The sequence below is a fragment of the Xyrauchen texanus genome, chromosome 24, assembly GCF_025860055.1.
Source record: "Xyrauchen texanus isolate HMW12.3.18 chromosome 24, RBS_HiC_50CHRs, whole genome shotgun sequence".
Classification (NCBI taxonomy): domain Eukaryota; kingdom Metazoa; phylum Chordata; class Actinopteri; order Cypriniformes; family Catostomidae; genus Xyrauchen; species Xyrauchen texanus.
The window spans coordinates 9,016,791-9,037,422 of record NC_068299.1 but is presented as its reverse complement, the minus strand read 5'-3'; the positions used below and the strand labels follow the sequence as shown (position 1 = coordinate 9,037,422).

General features: G+C 38.7%; 1 protein-coding gene across 5 annotated transcripts in view; it reads left to right on the top strand.

Annotated features, from left to right (window-relative positions):
* adgrb3 (adhesion G protein-coupled receptor B3) overlaps positions 1-20,632 on the top strand; it is a 222,609-nt gene that overhangs the window by 131,572 nt on the left and 70,405 nt on the right. For all 5 annotated transcript variants that reach the window (XM_052089881.1, XM_052089878.1, XM_052089877.1 and 2 more), the window contains 4 exons: positions 5,608-5,714; positions 7,314-7,508; positions 11,120-11,188; positions 19,541-19,649. In XM_052089881.1, the coding sequence (XP_051945841.1) occupies positions 5,608-5,714; positions 7,314-7,508; positions 11,120-11,188; positions 19,541-19,649 (480 nt within the window). The remainder of the gene's footprint in view (positions 1-5,607; positions 5,715-7,313; positions 7,509-11,119; positions 11,189-19,540; positions 19,650-20,632) is intronic.

Genomic DNA, 20,632 nt, shown 5'->3' with positions numbered 1-20,632 from the left:
AAGCAAAATGAATAAATGCAACAACAATCACAGCTGAAAATAGTTTAAACTTTTGGGGAATGATTGATTGGAATCCGTTTTGGCAACAAAGACATTAAAAAGGGGTCATATATCATAATTAATTTAACTTTCCTTGAACTTTGGAATTCACTGTGTTATGAAAACTACTACTTTTAAACCTCAAATATATAATAAATAAATACAAATACTGAAACTAAGCTGCATGAAAGACAGCCCACATTTACACGTCAGTGATGCCAGCTCGGTCTTCATAAACTTGGTATCAGATATGCTATATAAGGTATTTTTTTAAAATGCTAGAACAAACAATTGCTAATAGTTTAATTGAAATTATACGTTAGCTAAATCTTGTGCTGTTCCTGGTGCTGTAACACCTACTGGTCCAAGTATCCTTATGAAGAAACAAGAGGCTGAAGTTTATTTTAACAATTTCAATGGAAAATTTCAACATGGATTGTTTTGCGATCATGTCACAATGCTATGTAGGCTTTGAAAGAGGCTGTTGACATACTGTATAGTGGAAGATTTTAGATCAGTTCACAGTTCACAGTGCAACTCGTTAATAGGGTGTTTCTTAAAGACATGGCAGCAAAAAAATAAAAAAATACATTATTGGGTCAGAGAAAAAGAGTAATATAGACATGAAAACTAAATAAATATAAATAATTTATGAGTGCTTTTGGTGAAAAAAATATTGTTATAATTATGAGTTAAAAAAGTATGAAATGACCCATTTAAAATCATGCTGCATTTGGCAGGAGGAAACCTCTTGGTTACTGTCATAACCTCAGTTCCCTGATGGAGGGAACAAGAAGTTGTGTCGATGTAGTGACACTAGGGGTCGCACTTGGGGGCCCCAAACACCTCACAGACCACACCATGCCCGAAGGGGAGGTAACATGTGGAGAATACGTCACATGGACTTACCGACCTGCAGTATTACAGGTGGAAGAAATCCTGCAGTAGGTCCTACCCGGACCAGGAGGAGCTTTGCAAACATGGTGACCGGAGGCAGAGGGAGTTCTGCCCAAGGAAGAAGCGGATTTACCAAAAGTGAAACTTTACCATGGAAAATACAGGCAACCAGCACATGTGGAGCACCTAACCCAGTACTGGAAACTAGCGCACATACTGAGTCAACATCAAATTTCACTGCAGAATTCGCCTGCCACAGGGCTGAGGAGGAAAGACATCCAGGGTTCACCGACTCATGAACTCGCATGGGGGAAAAAAGCATACATCTTCCCCTCTGGGAGGGGAAAGGCGCTGTACACAAACGGTACACCTGGCCAGCTGCCCTGCACACTTGCCTGTTCGTACCTGAAAACACATGCAACGAAACCATCTCAACCCCGAGATTATAAAATCCTTGGCTTTACCACCGCTGAGGACACCATATGCCCCAGGAGCCTCTGAAATGGTTTCAGTGGGACCGGCGTTCTCCGCCTGAAGACTTCAGACCCCAAGATTGGCTGCAACCCACCGCCTTTCTTTGGCACGATGAAGTAGGGGATGTAGAACCCCTTTTTCATCTCGGCTTAAAGGATAGGCTCTATTGGATCCTTCTGCAGAAGGATCGCAATCACCAAACGCAGGGCAGTGCTGTTCTCGCCCCTCACCGAGGTGAAGCAGATGCTTCCACAGGTGCACCGCAACCACCTTGTCCACCTGGGAAATCGCTGTGTACACCCTGGCCATCCCACCGTCAAGGGTGTTGATAGTGGAAAAGCTCAGAGGTCAGGTCCAGGCAGTAAAAGGTGCCTGCCATGACTCCGTAATGTTCTTGTGCTCCTGGGCGCAGCCGTGAGCGGCGCTCTGAGCCCAGGAACCAATCATCAAGCCACAACGGTTCAGGGCAGGATGGAGGGTTCCACTCAAGCTCGATGCTCATGGCATCCCAGGCAAGCATGGCCGCCAGCTCCGCGTCGGCCTCAGACTGGGCAACCACACCTGAAGGTGGGAGCCCAGTCAAGTCCTCCACGTCTTAGATTAGCCCTGGATTAACCAGCTCTCTGATGCTGCGATCAAGAGCTCATCCTGCTCTCAACCAGACGGAAAGGCATCTTTAAAAAAAAGCTCTCCGTCAGTGCCTCTCTTTTACACGAACAAGATAAACATGTACCACTTGGTCACGTAGCTTCTCCTGCAGAACATTATGCAGCTTGGTTGTTGCATGAATCTTGTATTTGAGAAGTGTCTGGCAATGGTAAACACGAACCACTTAACTTGACTTTGCTTTTAAAGGAAAATACTCTTTTAGAATATACTCTCTCTTTTTAGCTGCACTTATCCGTGCATGAGGGGGAGAAACAGCCCTGTATATCCAACATCTTATGCAGAGGTGAATGGCGGCAGTGGAATTCAATGAATGAAAACCGCTCGGCTCCGAAGAAATAAATCTGAATGAGTGGTTGCTAGCAGCTCCTTTTATACCCTCTGGGATGTGGCACGCCAATTCAACTTGCCAATTCCCATTGGCCTTTTCTCAAAGATCAGAGGTGTTTGGGGCTCCCAAGACACAACGTCGAGTGAGTGACAGATAGGGAACAATAACTTTTCTCTTTTGCCTTGTCCTATATTTGAGTGTTTACAATCGGATGAAATTTGTGTGATCTTTGTGTGTGTGTGTGTGTGTGTGTGTGTGTGTGTGAGTGTATATGAGATTAAATTTGGTTTGGCCCCTCAGTGTTGCCATGTGTTTTAATGGTGAGATCTAAGGATGGGTGCTTTCATCCAGCGCTGGATGTCGTTGCAAGGATGCCTCAGCTTGGGGGCAGGCACTCTGGCAGCAGCTGCATCTCAGGTGGGCTGAGTGTGCTTTACACTGTTGTTTGGGTAGCAGGCGGTGGAACTGTGCTTGTCTGAGAGCTGATAACAGAGACTGTAAGAGGAGTGCGTGTGGTGGATGGTTGCAGGTGGGTGTGGTGAGGTTGATCTAAAGGCAAGGAGTGCAAGATGTGATGAAATGTGTTGGATGCACTCTGATGGGTTGGAGGCGAGGAATTTTGTTTGGATTTATATACATGTGTGATCCTGTTTGCGTTTGTTTCTTTGCATTTTACACATGTGGGTTACAGTCTTGTTGATATCACAGGTTGCAAGGTTTTGTACACAGAAACCAAAAAAGTCTAATTGTTGCATGACAGACATTGTAGGCAGTCATGCAAGTGGTTCTCAGTTGGTTTTGCTTCAGATTTAATATTGGGCAACAAGAGTGCTAAAATTGTTAATGAAACACAAAAATGCCCTGAAAATCTAACATGTTTCAAATCAAAAAAATTTAATTATTTCAAATCACTGCCTGGCTTGGATCATGCATCGATAATCAGAACATTTTCCAGATGATTATCAATTTATATCAGCAATTTTAAGATGTGAATAGGGCTACTCTTTGCACAATAGTCTTTGTCTTTTAATACTTATTTCTCAACACAACTTTAGTAACACCTGAGTGGCTGGGTAAGTGAAAGGGGGTCGCACAACGGATGCATCTGGCAGACGACATAGTGCATTCTAACATTCAAAAGAATTATTTTCTATGAAGGTACACACACCGGCGTCACCATGACTCCAGAGGTTGCCAGGGAGCGCAACTGACATAGTTTTCCAATAAAGTCGACCCAAATCATTATCAGAGATCATAGATAATTTACTCACTGGATGATACAGTATATTGTGAATACTGTATGTAGTGCTGGGTGGATTACTTGTGAATTGTAATCCGTTACTGATAACAAATGACATGACAATAAATTTAATCAGTAACATAATTTCACAGATTACATTTTGGGGTAATCTAATCCAATACATTTTTTATTACTTTCAACCTAATTCTATTTTATTTTATGTCACATGCATTTGAGTAGGATAATCATTTTAACATTAAAGTACAAAGAGAAAGAAAATGTTTTCCTTTCTTTACTACTCACAAAAAGAGCCTCACAAAAAGAGCCCCTTATGACATTTATAAAAAGTGCATGAAACATCACATGAATTAAATAAACATTAATTCTAACAGCAATGACATGGCCAAAGTTTATAATTCAAAACACTGATACATCAAGTTCATTTTAATTGCATATAACAGTATCAACATTGCAAGCATACGTGAACATAAAATCAACAGCAACTTTGCTAGGTCAAAGCTTTCATCTAAAAACACTGAAACACTTTTTTTCGTACTGCTGACTGATAGTCCGTCAAATATTTCAAAAGTTACTTTTGTGTGTATGGTGACGAGATTAAAAACTTTAAACTAGATTCACAAATTTGGACTGCCACCTGCATCACATCGATGCGTCCTGTGTGTGATACCCATGCTTTGTATTACCCGTGACATTGTGCTTCTCGTCCAGTTTGTGTCCAGTTTCAGTACAGTAAAGTACAGTAAATGCTCCCAAAGATATTATGCCAGACACTGAATTGGAAAGCACACAAATTAGGCTTCTAATTGAAATTCTGGTTAATGTTAATACATCAATGCCTCAAAAGTGTATCGATAAAATAACATGCGCTATCAACAATCAATAATTTGACATTGCTAGTGCTGTGGAGAAGTTAACTAAAAGTAGCCTAACAGTAGCTCAGCTATTTTCACAATAGTGTTGCTTTTCCAGTAACGAGAACATTTTCTAACAAGTAGCGGTAGTGTGTCACAAAAAGTGACACAGGAAGTATTCAAATGGGAACATTACTCTCTGTCATGTAACACTTGGAAAAACAAATCATTTAAGTGAATTGGTTCTTTCAGACTGTTCATGTAAATTAACTGGTTAAGGTACATGATTACCTTGTGAATTCTGAACTGCTTGCAGAATTAAATAATATCAACTGATGGCTGTATATCTTAATATAATTTCTTCCTTAAATAGCTTCAGTGTTGTTGTAGTGTAGCCAACTGCTTTTTTCAATGAGTAGTTTGACTGTAGTTTAACTACTTGAAGGTATGAGTAGCTTGTAGCTTGGGAAGCTATAGTTTCAAAATAGCATATTTTCAAGTATGGCATGCAGTCTGTCCATGTTGGCATTTACCAAATTTAGCTAGCTTCTACCAAGTGAAATATGAATTTGCGCCATAATACAGTTTAATTTGACTGGACGCATGGCCTTTGACACCAACAACAAAAAATAATGAAAGTTTTCTCTTTCCATTTAAAAGTTAGTAAGCTGTTTTTCTTTTCTATCTTTTTTTTTTGCTATTCTAATCATGCACAGGTAAATGGTTAGTTGCCATTAATTATTTGCATTTAATATAACATTTTCATGACCCCTACCAAAACAGACCTGCAACACATTTTTGGGTTGCGATACACCAGTTAAGAACTAGTGCTTTAAAGAGCATAATTAGCTTCTTTTTTTTTTTTTTTTTGCCCACATGTACTGCAGTGGCACATGCACAGCGCATGTGATTTGGCAACAGCAGAATTGCGATGATGATGGCTGGTTCTTTCATCTCTGCATTCTCTCGTTGAAAAATGTGTGGGCTGGCAGGTGAAATGATAAAGGAGAAATAGACCAACAAGAACAAGTATAAATTCCTCAATCTCTCTGTCTCACTCTCTTTCTCTCGCTCCTTCTACTTTGCAGGCACCACTAGTCGACGCTGCTCACTGGATCACCGTGGGGTGGCCTATTGGGAGCAGCCCAGCTATGCTCGATGCATTGCAAATGAATACAGATACTTGCAGCAATCGGTAGGTGCAACGTCAGCTTCCTGTGCACGGCTTCTCTTTGTGACGTGCCATAAATTACCCCTGCAGTCATCTCGATCACCCAAACTATTTCCACCAATATCCCTCTGCCCCACCCCACACTCCCCTACCAGGCACCCCAGGCCACCGTGCAGGTCTCTGCAAGATTAACTGCTATCATCGAAGAGGCAAATTAAACTGCTAGTATTCCAGTGTTCGAGACTTCACAATAATGGAGGATTCTAATTTCCTATAAAGTCCCGGAAATCCAGACCAGAGCTTTTACTCTGAGCACACCTGCTCAACACAAATGCATGTTTTTTTAGTCTCTTTGTTTTCTTATTTGAGGCTTGCTTAAAGAGATAGTTCTCCCCCTCCCCCTTAGCACACACGCACACAAAAACACTGTTCTATCTGCAGCCTTTTTCTTTGGGTTAGTGAGCATAACATTATACCAGTGTGATTTATGTTTGTTTGTTCACTGGTATGTTCCATATATAAAAGTTGTGTATCTTTTAGATTTTAAAGGGATAGTTCACCCAAGAATAAAAATCATATTTTCACCATAAATGATCTTCCAAACCTTTATGTATTTATTTCTTCTGTGGATCACAAAAGGAGATGTTAGACTCAATGACAGCCCCAGTCACCATTTACTTTAATTGTATGGAATAAAAGATGCAATGAAAGTAAATGGTGGCTGAGGTTAACATTCATCCAAATAACTCCTTTTGTGTTCCATGGAAGAAATGGCCTATTGGGAGCAGCCCAGCTATGCTCGATGCATTGCAAATGAATACAGATACTTGCAGCAATCGGTAGGTGCAACGTCAGCTTCCTGTGCACGGCTTCTCTTTGTGACGTGCCATAAATTACCCCTGCAGTCATCTCGATCACCCAAACTATTTCCACCAATCCCAGTCACCATTTACTTTAATTGTATGGAATAAAAGATGCAATGAAAGTAAATGGTGGCTGAGGTTAACATTCAGCCAAATAACTCCTTTTGTGTTCCATGGAAGAAATAAAGCGATATGGAAAGTGAACACAATGTTTTTTGCCATTTTTGGGTGCCACTAGTGGCGTAGAAACTGCACAATTCACCTTTTTTTATATCCCCTTTTCTCCCAATTTGGAATGCCCCAATTCCCGTCTTCATGGTGGCGTGGTTACTCACCTCAATCTGGGTGGCGGAGGACAAGTCTCAGGTGCCTCCGCTTCTGAGATAGTCAATCCGCGCATCTTATCAGGTGGCATTACACCACGGACACTCCGCACGTGGAGGCTAGTGCTACTCTCTGCGATTTATGCACAACTTACCATATGCCCCATTGAGAGCGAGAATCACTAATCGTGACCTAGCAACCAGGCCAATTTGGTTGCTTATGAGACCTGACTGGAGTTACTCAGCACATCCTGGATTTGAACTCATGACTCCAGGGGTGGTTGTTAAACAATTCACCTTTAAGTGTTTGACATTAAAATACTACTGACAGTTTTCTTTATCACAGCATGTCTGTACCTGACATGACATGGTCTCTTAGTATAAAAGGCTTTGAAGGACACACAGAACCCAGTCTCTTTATCTGTGTCTATTTCCAGGTCCAGGGGCACCTTGCTAAAGGTCAGAGGAATCTGGCAGGGGATGGCATGTCCCAAGTTACGAAGGTCCTCCTGGACCTCACGCAGAGACGGAATTTCTATGCAGGTGACCTTCTCTCCTCTGTGGAGATCCTTCGGAACGTCACTGACACCTTCAAAAGGGCCAGCTACGAACCCTCATCTGATGACGTGCAGGTAATATAGAATAACTATGGTTTCTTTTGTTTATTTCAGGTGCTGAATGTTGGTTAATGCAGGTTGTAAATACTTGATTTTCTATGACTACAGATAATTGTGCTATAAATTATGTTTTTGGGACACTCTGTGCCGATATATTCATTAAGTCTATCTCATTCACAATCTCAAAGCATTGTCATAACCTTCACAATTCACCAGATCACAAACCGTTTGAGAAAATATGGTATTTAGAATATGGAATATAGGTATTTTTTATATAATACAGAGCATAATGTGTTAATGTGTATGTTTGTGTGTTGGATTGGTGTGGGAAGTTTTATCAAAGCCCTGATGTGAACTGTAGCGGCCCCTCTTTCCCACGCCTGTGTACCGCGGTGGTTTGTGTGTTTTGGAATGTATTAATGCCGTGTTTAAGTGAACGCATTACCACCAGAGGGAGCATAAGCATTCAAGTAGAAAAAACAAGCATGCTGGAGCCAAGACACTGACTCTTTCCTGCCTCATATGGCACAGAGGCAGAGCAGCATACAAAAACGACAGGCACACGTCCAGCTGGATATTTTATTCAGCACAGTCAACCCGGCTTTCTTTCCAGTCTTAGAGTATGAGTCCATGAGCAGAGTCCAACATTAACATTCAGCAACACCAGCCAATGTCGAGAAAATTGAGAAAATGCTTCAGCCAGAAATATTTATTTCCTGCCTTAACATCACATTTTGTATATTTTTTAAATTAAGAAATATACTTCATTCTCATGACCATTATCCTTGCAACAGTCCCTGTCTCCATCGATCTCATCTCTCTGTGCAATCGCACCATTTTTAAAGGTATGTGAAGACCTTCTGCGATTTTGTCCCTTGCATTGATGTTTTGGTGGCTTAATGCGAGGAATATTCCTTATATCTGTTATTCTGGTGGGAAGGAAACATTCTAGAAAAACTTCTGAGGTAAAATTGCTTAAGAGACGCACACATTGCGAAAAACTGTTTACTTAGTAGATGGTTTGAATTCGTTTGATTGAACACTTACCAGCAAGGGAGACTACCCTTCTTACATTTTGACTTAATATATGTAATGTTGTAGTTCCTAATAAGGTATTCTTAGTAAATCACTTTATTTACTCGCCAAAGCCTTTGCTTGACACTTGTTATATTGGACCCTGTATGCAGCTCTTCATGATCGGCGCTCTCTGTTCTCCTTGCTTTGTTCTTCCCCACATTTAAGTGCTTAGGGAAGATCAGCCAATTCCTGAATTAAAAGTAGCAGGAAATCCCAGGTGTGTTTTTTCCGCAGATGCTGCCCGGAATGTATCCCATCATCTCTCAATAAACCCTTGCTGTGATCCTCAGCATAACTCATAGTATTTCTGTAGACATTTAAAAGGCAGGAGATATTCTTACTATTCTTATATTTAAATTATTTACATCAAACTATATACAGGATATTTACAAGCTCTCATGAAATACCTGTCTTGGGATTTGATTTTAACACCCATCATCATTCTACCACCCACATATCATTGATATTCTTTTAAATACACCTAAATATTTGTATTAGTTGTAGTGTGATCTCATGAATTAACAATTATGGTAAATATTACAAAAGTTAACCCTTTTAATGTGTTATAACTTTAGTGACACATGATGGAACATTATTATATTATATTATATTATATTATATTATATTATATTATATTATATTATATTATATATTATAAGTTATAATTGTATATTATATAGTCTAACAAAGTTCAATGGAAAGTAGTAGGTGAGAACCGGCTTGACAATATAAATAATAGTTTAATAATAAACTTAAACAAAAAGACAAACACATGGCGGGCAGCTGCCCGTAACTCTCTCTCTGTCACACTGCCATCTCTGGTCGCCTTTATCCCTCTCGGGCTTAATCCGCCCTGCCACATTCCTCCCTCGTTCTCTCAGGAGCCCCCGGCATGACGTGCACCCCCTTTCCTTCTTTTCTGCCGGCAGGTCATCCCCATCTTCCTTGATCTGGGAGGGGACAAGGGGAAGTTAATAATAATAATTAATATTTAATAATAATAATAACAAAAAAAGGTGGTACTTACACACTGTAACAGTGATAATACCAACCAAAAATACAATAATAATATTTAAAAACAGAGGGAAAGAGAAAGAGAGGAGAGAAAGAGAGAAAGAAATTCTCAGATTCGCCGTAGCCTGGTTCTCAGCCACTCCTTCACCCATCTAGTGGATGACAGCCACGCCTACCCAGGCGGATCAGAGGCAGTCCTCTGGCCCCTGGAACAACCTGCCATGTTTTCGTGGACAGAGGGGTCTCCCCGCCCCTGGAAGGGGTCCTCCCGCTTCAGGCGGTCAGCCAGGACCCCACCATGTATTAGTGGCTGGTAGGGGTCTCCTCCACCCCTGGCAGCGGCCCGACCACTCCAGGCATTCGGCTAGGAGCCCCTCCTCCCATTGCATTCGGCAGCTGATGGCCATAGCTGCTCTATGGGGTTGGATGTAGTGGCGAGGACTCTACTACGGAGCATAAATAATATTTTAATAATAGACTTAAGCAAAAAGACAAACACACACAGCTATAGGGCAGCTGCCTGTAACTCTCTGTTGCTCTGCCAACTCCAGTCACCTTTATCCCTCTTGGGCTTAATCAGCCTAATTAGGGGCCAGGTGTGCAGAATCACGGCCCGGACCCCCTCCGCCCTGCCACAATTATATTATATTATATTATATTATATTATATTATATTATATTATATTATATTATATTATATTATATACAACAGTTAGTTCTGGTCCTCAAATCTGATTGGGTCTCACACCCTCAGCACTCGCGCACTTCACTGTGTGTATCACTCTGCTTGTGTTCGTGCCATTCTAAACTAAAGTGTAAGAGCAGTGCAGATGTGTTAAGAGCTATCTGTCTCTTTACATTTAATTTTGTGACATAACATATTTTTAAGCCAGCAGGTGGAGGTAAAATACAATTTATGTGTGTAATATGAGCCATTTGGTGATGTGAGTACAGTTCATCAGCACTACATGATCACTTTTATTACAACTACTCTACTAAAGCTAGGAAATATCTTTTAACAGCTTTAAACTAACAACTTCAGCATTAAGGTTTATCACAGCTGAGAGACACAACAGACTGATTGATTGCACAAACTCAAGGCGCTTCCATGCACAAGAAAGTGGTTCCGTGCACAAATGCTTTTTTTATGACCGTATTCAGTTTTTCCAAATTTTTTAAAATGTACTTGTTCATTGAACTGTTGTATATAAGCAATATCACACTCACAATCGTGCTATTTGGCCCTAAATCAGCACTGCTGGGATTGCCTGCTGCCGAATCACAGCAATGCTGATATAGGGACATATCTCCCTCTTGCTTAAAGTTCAAATTTTTGGCTTAAATATCTCAAATCATATCATATATCATATCTCATCTCATCATCTCATAAACCTTTTGCTAATTGTATTAGTATTTATAATTATTCTATTATTCATAATTATTTTATGAAATAAGTTCCCTTCTTTATCATGGACCATTCCTATTACAGCAATGTTTTACTAATTCAATTATTTCTTTTTTTTTTACTCCCCACAGAATTTCTTTCAGATCATCAGCAATCTCTTGGAGGAGGAGAACAGGGAGAAGTGGGAGGATGCACAACAGGTGGGTCTCAGTGAATATTTGTGTGTTTTTGAAGCTTGCAGGTAAAGATTGCTTTGTTAAAGTCACATTGCAGAGAGTATATGGTGCTGTGTGTCACTCTGCAGCTGAATATTATGTGTCGAGCCCTCAGCAAATCGATTGTTTTCACCGCTGCAGATGCTTTAGGTAATTGCCAGGTCAAAGAGGTGGCTGTCTCCACAGGCAGGTCTGCGTCAAATCAAGCTCTCTCTGCCAAATACAGACCTCCCTGCTGTGCTGATTGTGGGAAGGACAGCTGCAATATCCATTGTATCCACTTGGTGGCAGCAACAATGGCAGCATATGTCCAGTGTCCAAGCTCTCCGTCAGTGATTAATGGCATTGACTTAGCTTACTCTGTGTAAGACCATATAAAAGCAGCTTCAGGGATAGGGATTCCCAGAAAACTAAATTGTTCTTTTGAAATCCAATCAAAATCTGACTCCAACTGCATTTTTGTGGCTTTGGACCAAATGTAGTGTCTTTACAAACCCCTTGAAACAAAATTTAAGTTTTGTGGCTTTAAGTCCATGTCTATTAGCTTTAAAGCCATCTATATGGTAGTGTACTCTTAATAGTTTGCACAAGTCCCTTTTAGCAGATATATGGCATTCAAATTTTACAGTCTTTCTTATCTAGGAAAATGGGCCAAAAGAATTTATCATTTTGCACTACACAAACTTTTTTCCAATCAAATGCTCTCTACAATGAGAATGCACCTTGTCCTTATTTCTGCCTTCAGTGAATGTGATTTTGCCAAGTAGCACATGTTCCTAGATCAACTTCTTTGCTGGTCCTGAAACAACATTCCTATTACTAAGATTTTAGGTTTTTATGTTTAGAAATTATAGTATTGTTAGGGGCTCATACATAATCATTTTAGGTGTAGGGGTTGGGATAGGTTTAGGACTATGTTTCTTTGACAGTAATGTTGTCTTGCTTTGTAAAATGAAAGAAAAAAGTAAAAAATGAAATAGGAAGAAAACAAAAGGGGCACTTCCATACCTTATGACCCTCCCAAACTTCCTGTTTCAATAGGGAAAACATCAACACATGAAAAGAAAACTGCATTTGTCAGTGATTTCATAGGGTCTTTAAGTCTACACTGGTAATGTCTGTTAAGCAGACTGTGGTAATGTTACTGTCAGTCAAACCTAAGCTGCTTTGGAGCTCCTTCATCTAATATGTTAGCCTGAGAGCTGTGGTGAAACATGTTTCCTTGAGCAATAAAAAGGTCCCTTGTGTCAACTGAATTAGCCCTTGAATGGAGTTTACAGTAAGACAGTGACACAAGGGTTTTATAGGAAAGTAATGTGTTTTTCAGCCTGAAGTGTGCTCGAAGATCAGATCACGTAGCCGGTCACTTGTTCGCGGAAGGTGTTTTTCATGCCTAAAACAGTCCTCGGAGCAGACGGGCAAGCGCTTTCAATTCATGCTCCTTCTCAGCTTTGTCACGGATGAATCTTCAAGGTATTTAAATCATTATTGGACATTTGAGGCAGGTTTCACCTGCTCCGGCAAATGACTGACCCTAAAAAGACCTGACTTTAAAGATATTAAGTTATTATCTCATCTGCCTATCTTGTCTTCTTCTACATAGTCTGCTTGCATGGTATTCATAGGCTGGGCTTTGATTGCTGTGGAGTTCATAGCTCAGATTCATGCCGTTCTCTGCTGTTAGGTGGGAGAGGGAAGGGAGGAAACGTCTCTGTGGAAAACAGTGTTTGTAGCTCTCCAATTCTCAACTAAAAATGAGGGAGAACACCATGTTCATTACTTTATTAACTCTGTCATGGCAAAGCAGAATGTTTTTTTTTGTTGTTGTTTCCTGAAAATCTTTTTTTTATCATTCTTGTCAGTGATAACCCAGGTTAAAATTATCCCTGGTGTAATCTGAGGTATTACTTCCATGGTAGATATCCAAAAATCATAGGGAACGCCTCTTTACATTGACATGTAGGGGATGGGGCCAATTTAAGCCACATTCCTATGGTCGATTCCATGGTACAATATCCAAAATTGTGGAAGCACCATGATATATTGTTACAAATGTGTTATTCTAAGCCTGATCTCATGAAAATTGTTTGATGGTGACTGGTGAAATTTTTGCAAAATGATATGTGGTTCATTACACATTTCGAGTTCAGAGGTGAAATGTCCGCAGTGTGGAGCTAAAAGTGAGTTATAAGTTTTCTTAAACAGATATGTTTTTTAAGGTTAATGCTCTTTCGAGTTTTAAATCAGCATAACTTACCTCCCTATCCTAAACCTTTAACCTAAACCTAACCTATAGTGTTAGAAAAGAAAATATGAGATGAAAAACACAATTGTTGAAGCAAGCATGTCATTTTGTGGTGCTTCTGACACTTTCGACTCCCATGCTCGAGATCTCTTGTCAGTTGAGCTACTGGACAATTTGATCACACTTGAACAAGCTTGTACATGTAGTTGTTTATGTAATGCAAACATTAATATGTATTGGCTGACAAGTCATACAATAATATAAAAGTGTATCATAAGATAGTATTGTGTGAGGAACAGGGTGAAAATATATTGTTTATGAACTGATTTTGTATCCATGAAACTGTCACAATACGTAAAGCAAGCCACATAAAAATCAGTAGGTCTAGAAAATGTAGGTCTCGTAACGTGATTCTTTGAGACCAGGCTGGCTATTCTCATGCCTGCTTATATATAGCAGTAAGATTAGGGATGTGCCCGAAGCCAAATATTTCAGAATTTCTTCAGAATCCCTCAACATATGAATGAATGCAAATGAATGGGCAACTAAAGTCAGATTGTCAGATTAATCAGACAATCAGATTGATTTATTTGTTCTTGGTGGGTGTGATCTTTAGTATATGTCCTAGTCCAGGCCTTCTAGCTGGCCTTGAGTGATGCAATCACGCTTAAATTGATGTACATAATTCAAGAGCGAAAAGTGCGTTATCTTGCTGACGAGTCGGCTGTCATCACCTCTGTTATTGCCGTTGAGAAAGAGATCCTTATGGATTTACAAACCGGAGATGTACTTCATGATCGTGAGCTTGATTAATTAAACAGGAAAGGAGGGCTGAATTTCATTGGTTTTTGCTTTGTTATAGCAACAGCAGGAGTTTTCTAAGTGTAAATTAGGCTGCTTGAGAATTCAGTGTCGGATCAAGTTTTGAAAAGTAGTGCTGTGTTCCATTCAACTCGGAAAGTCAGATTTTACAACCTCCTACTAGGAAAAGTGCAATGGAATGCATCTTTAAGTCAGAATTAACTAACATGTAGGCTCGTGCAGAAATTCTCAACTCCAATTTGGCCGAGATGCAGGGGCATGATGTCACACAAACATGTTTACTACACTCAGGGAGATATACAAAATAAGTGATACACATTTACTTTATTAAGTAATATCAATAAATGAGTTTGTTTCCACATTACATGATAATAAAGCTAGAAACAGGTGTATACATTTAAATATATTATAATCTCTTTTGATAATCGTACACCTGAAGCGCAAATGCTAGCGCTGCAGTATTGTTTATCAGTTGGGTTGCTAGGAGACATCTATAAAAAGAGTCAAACCCCTGCTAAGCTAACAGGAGCATTGCAGTTTTGTTTCCTTAAATGTCATCTTCCGAATATGGGATAATGGAATGCATTTTTGGTCGTAGATATCAAGTAGCAGCATAACTGTGTACTCTGATGAAACAAAATTTATTGCAAGCAAATTTGAAATCGCAAATATTATTAGATATAATTTTCCAGGTATTATAGACCTCCTTGGTAGATTCATTTGAAAAATTATGATTTTTTTATTGTCTGTTTTGGAGATGTTTATTTCACAAAACAGTCACTTTCCAGTTAAAATTAGGCTTGCTTGAGCATTTAGTGTCATTTCAAGTTCTGGCTTTTGTGTGTGGATGTGTATTTAAAATGTCAATTGGTATTACTAGTTAGGTGCGACATAATGTATGATGCCCAAATGTATAGTGTATCTTTTTCTTAAAGGCATGTATCACACTGAAGGTCTAGACTTAAAATGCATGGCCTGCCACTGTCTATTAGGAATATTCCTCCCTATGTAAAACTGAGAGACATGCTCAATCTTTTTTTCTTCTTCTTCTTTAAACTGTGCTAAATTTGAAAATTTGAAGTATTCTTGAACTGTGGTAAGGCACTATATAAATGTAACATTATTATTATTATATTATTATTATTATTATTATTATTTATCTAAATAATGGTGTCCTATCATTAAAATTCCTGATAGACTTACGGGACTTTATCCTGTTTGTAGGCTATATTGATTTTAATGTTTGAATTTGTATTTATTATTCACTTCAAAATGTGTGCTTGACATTTCACATTTTGCTTGACACCTCCTGACTCCAGAATAATGTTGTTATACGTGCACATACAAATGAAAATTCTTTTACATGCAGATATTTATATCTGAAATGAAAAACCAGGAGAAACCACAAGATATTCCACAGTTAATATAGCCTACAAATTCAGCTTCATCTGGTAAGAAAAAAAATATAAAATAATGTTTTTTTAAATAATAATTGAATAATAATAATTAATATTATTATTATTAGGCTAAAGGCATATACAAGGCATATTTTATTAATAGAAACTATAAGTGTAAGAGTAACACTTAAAAATGGGCACTTCCGTTTTAAGCCGTGTCCACACCCGGTTCTGCCCCAATACAGAGACAGATACAGATAATTCTGTTATATGAACAGATACAGATACAAATACAGATACATTCTGACTTAAAATCCTAAAAGCAGAAGTGTAACAGATATTGTTTGTAACAACATATATTGTATATAATAAACTGTGTCGTTACTGTAATCTGTATGAAACTAAACTTTATATTATCTGCATGACACAACACTGTGCAGCAGTATTGGTTCATCTAATGGCCGTCAGCCCCAGCCATTTCCCGTGCCCCTGTCTTCTCTGCACACATCAACAGCCCAGCATTGTTGCCATGGAGAGGGATGCTCTCTGTTGACCCCCGCCAGTCTGACCGAGTGGGGATGGGCCAATCTGCCTGCGTGCCCTCAGTATCTCCTTCTCCGTCTCCAGTCTGTCTGATTGGCTTGGCCCAAGACCGGCCGCTGTGCGAACACGGAGCCCGACACCTGCCAGGGGGATTATTAGTTATGTGACTCCATTGCCTTGTTTCTGAACCTTACTAAGGGTGCTAATTATGAAATGTCACTCAGTGCTATTTTTCTTCAGTGCTTCTTCTTCTTAGTTTTTTTTTTCTTTTGCAGATTGGCTGCAATGTGTTTTTGCACTGTTTGTTGTCACAGGGAGAGGGGGTTCGGGATGATGCTAATGATATGAAAGACCATAGGCTGTACAGTGTCATATGGCCTGCTATTTTGTACAGTAAAGCTGCTGGGTAAAAGGGTTAAGACCCCTCTTCCTGGAATTAGTGATGAAAAATGCTATTGATATGTTCTTTAAAAGGTTGATCACAAAAGATATTGATGCTGTTTTTTGATGTCAACATAAAATCAATATCGTCCCATTAACATTCTCAATGCACCTTGCTGGACTCACTGTGAATGTTTCATTGGTGCATGGTATTCTTAAGAAAAAATAATTTGTTTCTGTAATTCTTTGTTGATGTAATAACTTGCTCTGCCTATTTTTTAAAATAATTTTTAACCACTCCCCTCCAGCAACCTGTCTGCTTCAATCTACTTCCACCGCTTAAAATTAAAATAGCAAACCCAGCGTTGGCAAGGAGTTATTGGCCTTTCCTTAACAAAACCCGGCTTGTAATTCATAAACAAACTGGGTTATGGGCTTTCTGGTTTTATTTTTACACTTTTAAAATGGAGGAATATCCGAGAGGTTGCAGTTGTGATAGAGACAACCCTGCAACACTGTGCAGAAGTCATTTGTAATTGTAATATTATATATGAAATATACATTGTTAATAAAGTCATCAATCTCATTCAGAAATAGCAAGCATGTGAGTTACTGTATGTAATTGACCTGCTTGTAAAGCGGTTCCTTTCTGTTCTCACTTATTCAAAATGTTTGTCTCCATAATATTTGATCAAAATGTAATAACTTGTTTCGCCTCTGAAACGACTTTCTTTTATGGGTGATGTTTTGAACAGGAACTAAAAACTGGTTCAAGGAACATAAATGAAAACCAAAAACTATTTATTTATTTATTTATTTATTTATTTTTTGCAGAATGTAACTGAAAACGGGAACAAAGTGATTTTAAATTGTTCTGGAGTGAATAACTTATTTTTAAATGCTGTTAATAACAGGTTAATTTCATTCAGATTTTTTTCATGAAACCGAAGGCCAAAGGGTTTATCACAGTACATTTTTGGAACTAGACCACTTAATGTTGCCCGTAAAAATGAAACTGTGCTGAATGTGCTTTGATCCTGAAGGAAATTGCTGCATCACACATTTCTTAATTGGCCATTGTGGATGTTGCATTCTGTAAATGTTGACCTTTTTAACAACTGCGTATAATTACTACATATCCATGCGTGGCTAATCCAGATACAAGGAAAATGACAGAGGTAAAAAGTATATTTTTCAGTTGTTCCCAAGTCTTCACACTGAATTATTGTTAGATATGATGCATTAATACTGATTTGAAACTGCCGGGTTTTGGCTGAGAAGCAGATCTGTAATTAAAATTGAGCTTTACTGTTAATTAACTGTATGTTTGTTATGATTTGATAACTCCACCATACAGGAAAAAAACATTCCGATTCATGAAAATTCATACATAATATACAAGTTGTCTGTTTCATATAATGATCTTGCATGATTTTGTTTGCATAAACTCGTACGACTTCATCACTGTGTCTATTGTCCTGGTAGTCATTGTCAGTAATTTGTTGTACTGTCCCGTACTTTGCACATGTTTGCACGTGCACTTTATATAGGTATATATAGGTATTTTATACAGGTATTTTATTTCGTTGTGTTGTCTCATGTGGTCCTGTGTTGGTCCTTTGTTATTTTTATGTAGCACCATGGTCCTGGAGGAACGTTGTCTCGTTTTGCTGTGTACTGTACTAACTGTATATGGTTGAAACGACAATAAAAACCACTTGACTTGACTTGACTTAAAATTCCCAGATTTCTAATGCGGAAGCGTGAGTTTCGCGCATGAGGTGTTAAGGACATGCTTATTAATATTATGCCCTAATCCAAACCCCTTATCTAAACTTAACCGATAACTAGAGTGTTTAAACATGATAGGAAACTGTTGTGTGTAACAGAAGCAAGAAATTGTATTAATGGAAACGATGTCCAGCGACGTCATTGGCTGTAGCGAAAGTTGTAGGATTTCAAACAAGTGAAGTCGCACAATATCATACGAATTAGCCAAATTAGAAAAGTCGTACGGATCCTGACGATTTTGCTATTAGTGTTTCATCTTCCACCACTCCCCTTCAACCACCTTGTTTGTAATACCAAATTTTTCACAATCCGGTAAATTTCCGACTTCATAAAATGAAGTCCCACCCTTCATTTTTTTCTTGTTGAAAACCCTGTTTCACTATTGCAAATGGTGTTCAAGTTGACTTTAAATATTTCATAGTTAAATATTGAATTCTTGAATTGCCAGAAATCAGCCTGGAAATCGCTTGCTCTTGATTAAAGCCGTACGATTCTTTTTCCTTTCCTGTCTGCTCCTTCTAAAGATCTTTGAGGACTTTCAGAGTGAAGGCAGATGTAAATAGCTGAGTTCAGTCACCTGAAGGTCAAGGATTGGATCAGCAGACCGTGATGCTATTGATTGGAAGGGAACAGGTACTTTGACAGGCTGAGGCAGTAGAGTCGGGAGGGGGGTGACCCAGCACTAGAGCCATAGGCCTGAATTCCTCCTCCACATTTGTTCTGACACTGATGGCTGGTCCTCTAGAGAGGCTCTGATCTCTGCACAATCACTCTGCAGCATGAGTTTGTCTTTGTGAAAGACTGAATAGACAGGCTGCACAGCTCTAAAAAATGAGATGCCCTTTAAAAAGACTTTTGCAATGTATTTTCAAAATGGTTGGTCTGAGTGTGTTTTTACTAGGCTGACTGTTTTGGTGGTGTTTTGCTCTGATAACGTTGTGTTTTGTTTACATTTAACTGCCTTTATAACTGCATTTGATGTCAATTTAATTTAATTTTATTTGTTTGACAAAGCCAGCATGTATGATACAGTACAAATCTATCTATCTGTCGGTCCGTCTCGTAGCAACAATTCCTTTCATATGATTAAATTTGATTTATTAATCATTTTAATGTCAGAATGCATTTGTGCTTGATATTCTTTTTTTCCCCTCCCAGATTTATCCAGGGTCAGTGGAGCTCATGCAGGTCATTGAAGAGTTCATCCACATTGTCGGCCTGGGAATGAAGGACTTCCACAACGCCTACCTGATGACGGGAAACCTGGGTAAGACCTTCAGACAGTCCTGAGAAAGCTTCATACCTCCCACTCACTGAATAGCAGTCTCACAGACTCAACTCTGTGTGGTGTCAGTAATTGAGGATAAATGGTGCATAGAGAGGGAGGGCACACACACCACCAGTCGATAATGTTAATTAAAACCAAGCCCTTTCCCCTTAATGTGCTAAATTCTTATGCAAACAGCCTTATCTTTTTTCTGCTTGTAAAAGGGGAGACCGTATTTGAGTGTAGTTGTAACTATTGCAGCACGCATGAATCTTTCCAGAGGTATTATCATTTCGAATTTTACATTTAGTTTTTATTTTAGTTTTATTTTAAATGTATCCTTTTTATTTTAGTTTTGTTTTCATTAGTTTTAATTTTATGAATGTTATGTTTTATGACTAGTGTTTTTGGGCTGCCTAAGTCAATTGATATTTAACTGTTTACTGATATTATTTATATGTGGTTAGCAACATTACATTTCTCATGTAGTCTAGTATTATTGCTGTGTAGTGGCATTTTCATGTTTCACGAAGGTGGGTTGTAAAGGTTTCAAATTTTATAATGCCTGTATTGTGTATCAAAAACAAAAAACAGAAACAGAAATCAATTAATCATTAATTGTTCTTCAGAAATTGTATTTATTTGAGTTCAAATTGGAATTATTCAGTGTTTCTTATTATGTCATATTTAATTTTTTTGTGAACTAAATAAAAAAAATATGTAATTATAGTATTCGTTAACAATAATAACAATGAACATCTTTCTGCCTATCGTTGAAATCTAAGTGTAGCTATACTATACCTGTGACCCCTATTTCACTGCAGTGTATTAAGTAATGCTTTGAAAATATTTCAAATGCATGACCCTTGTGTTTACATATAATCCTCCCATGTCACTCAAAAGAGTCCACCTCATACCGCAACACCACTTTCCCTTACAGTCATTTCAATAGAATGAGTGTTAAATGGCAGAAATGCAATTGC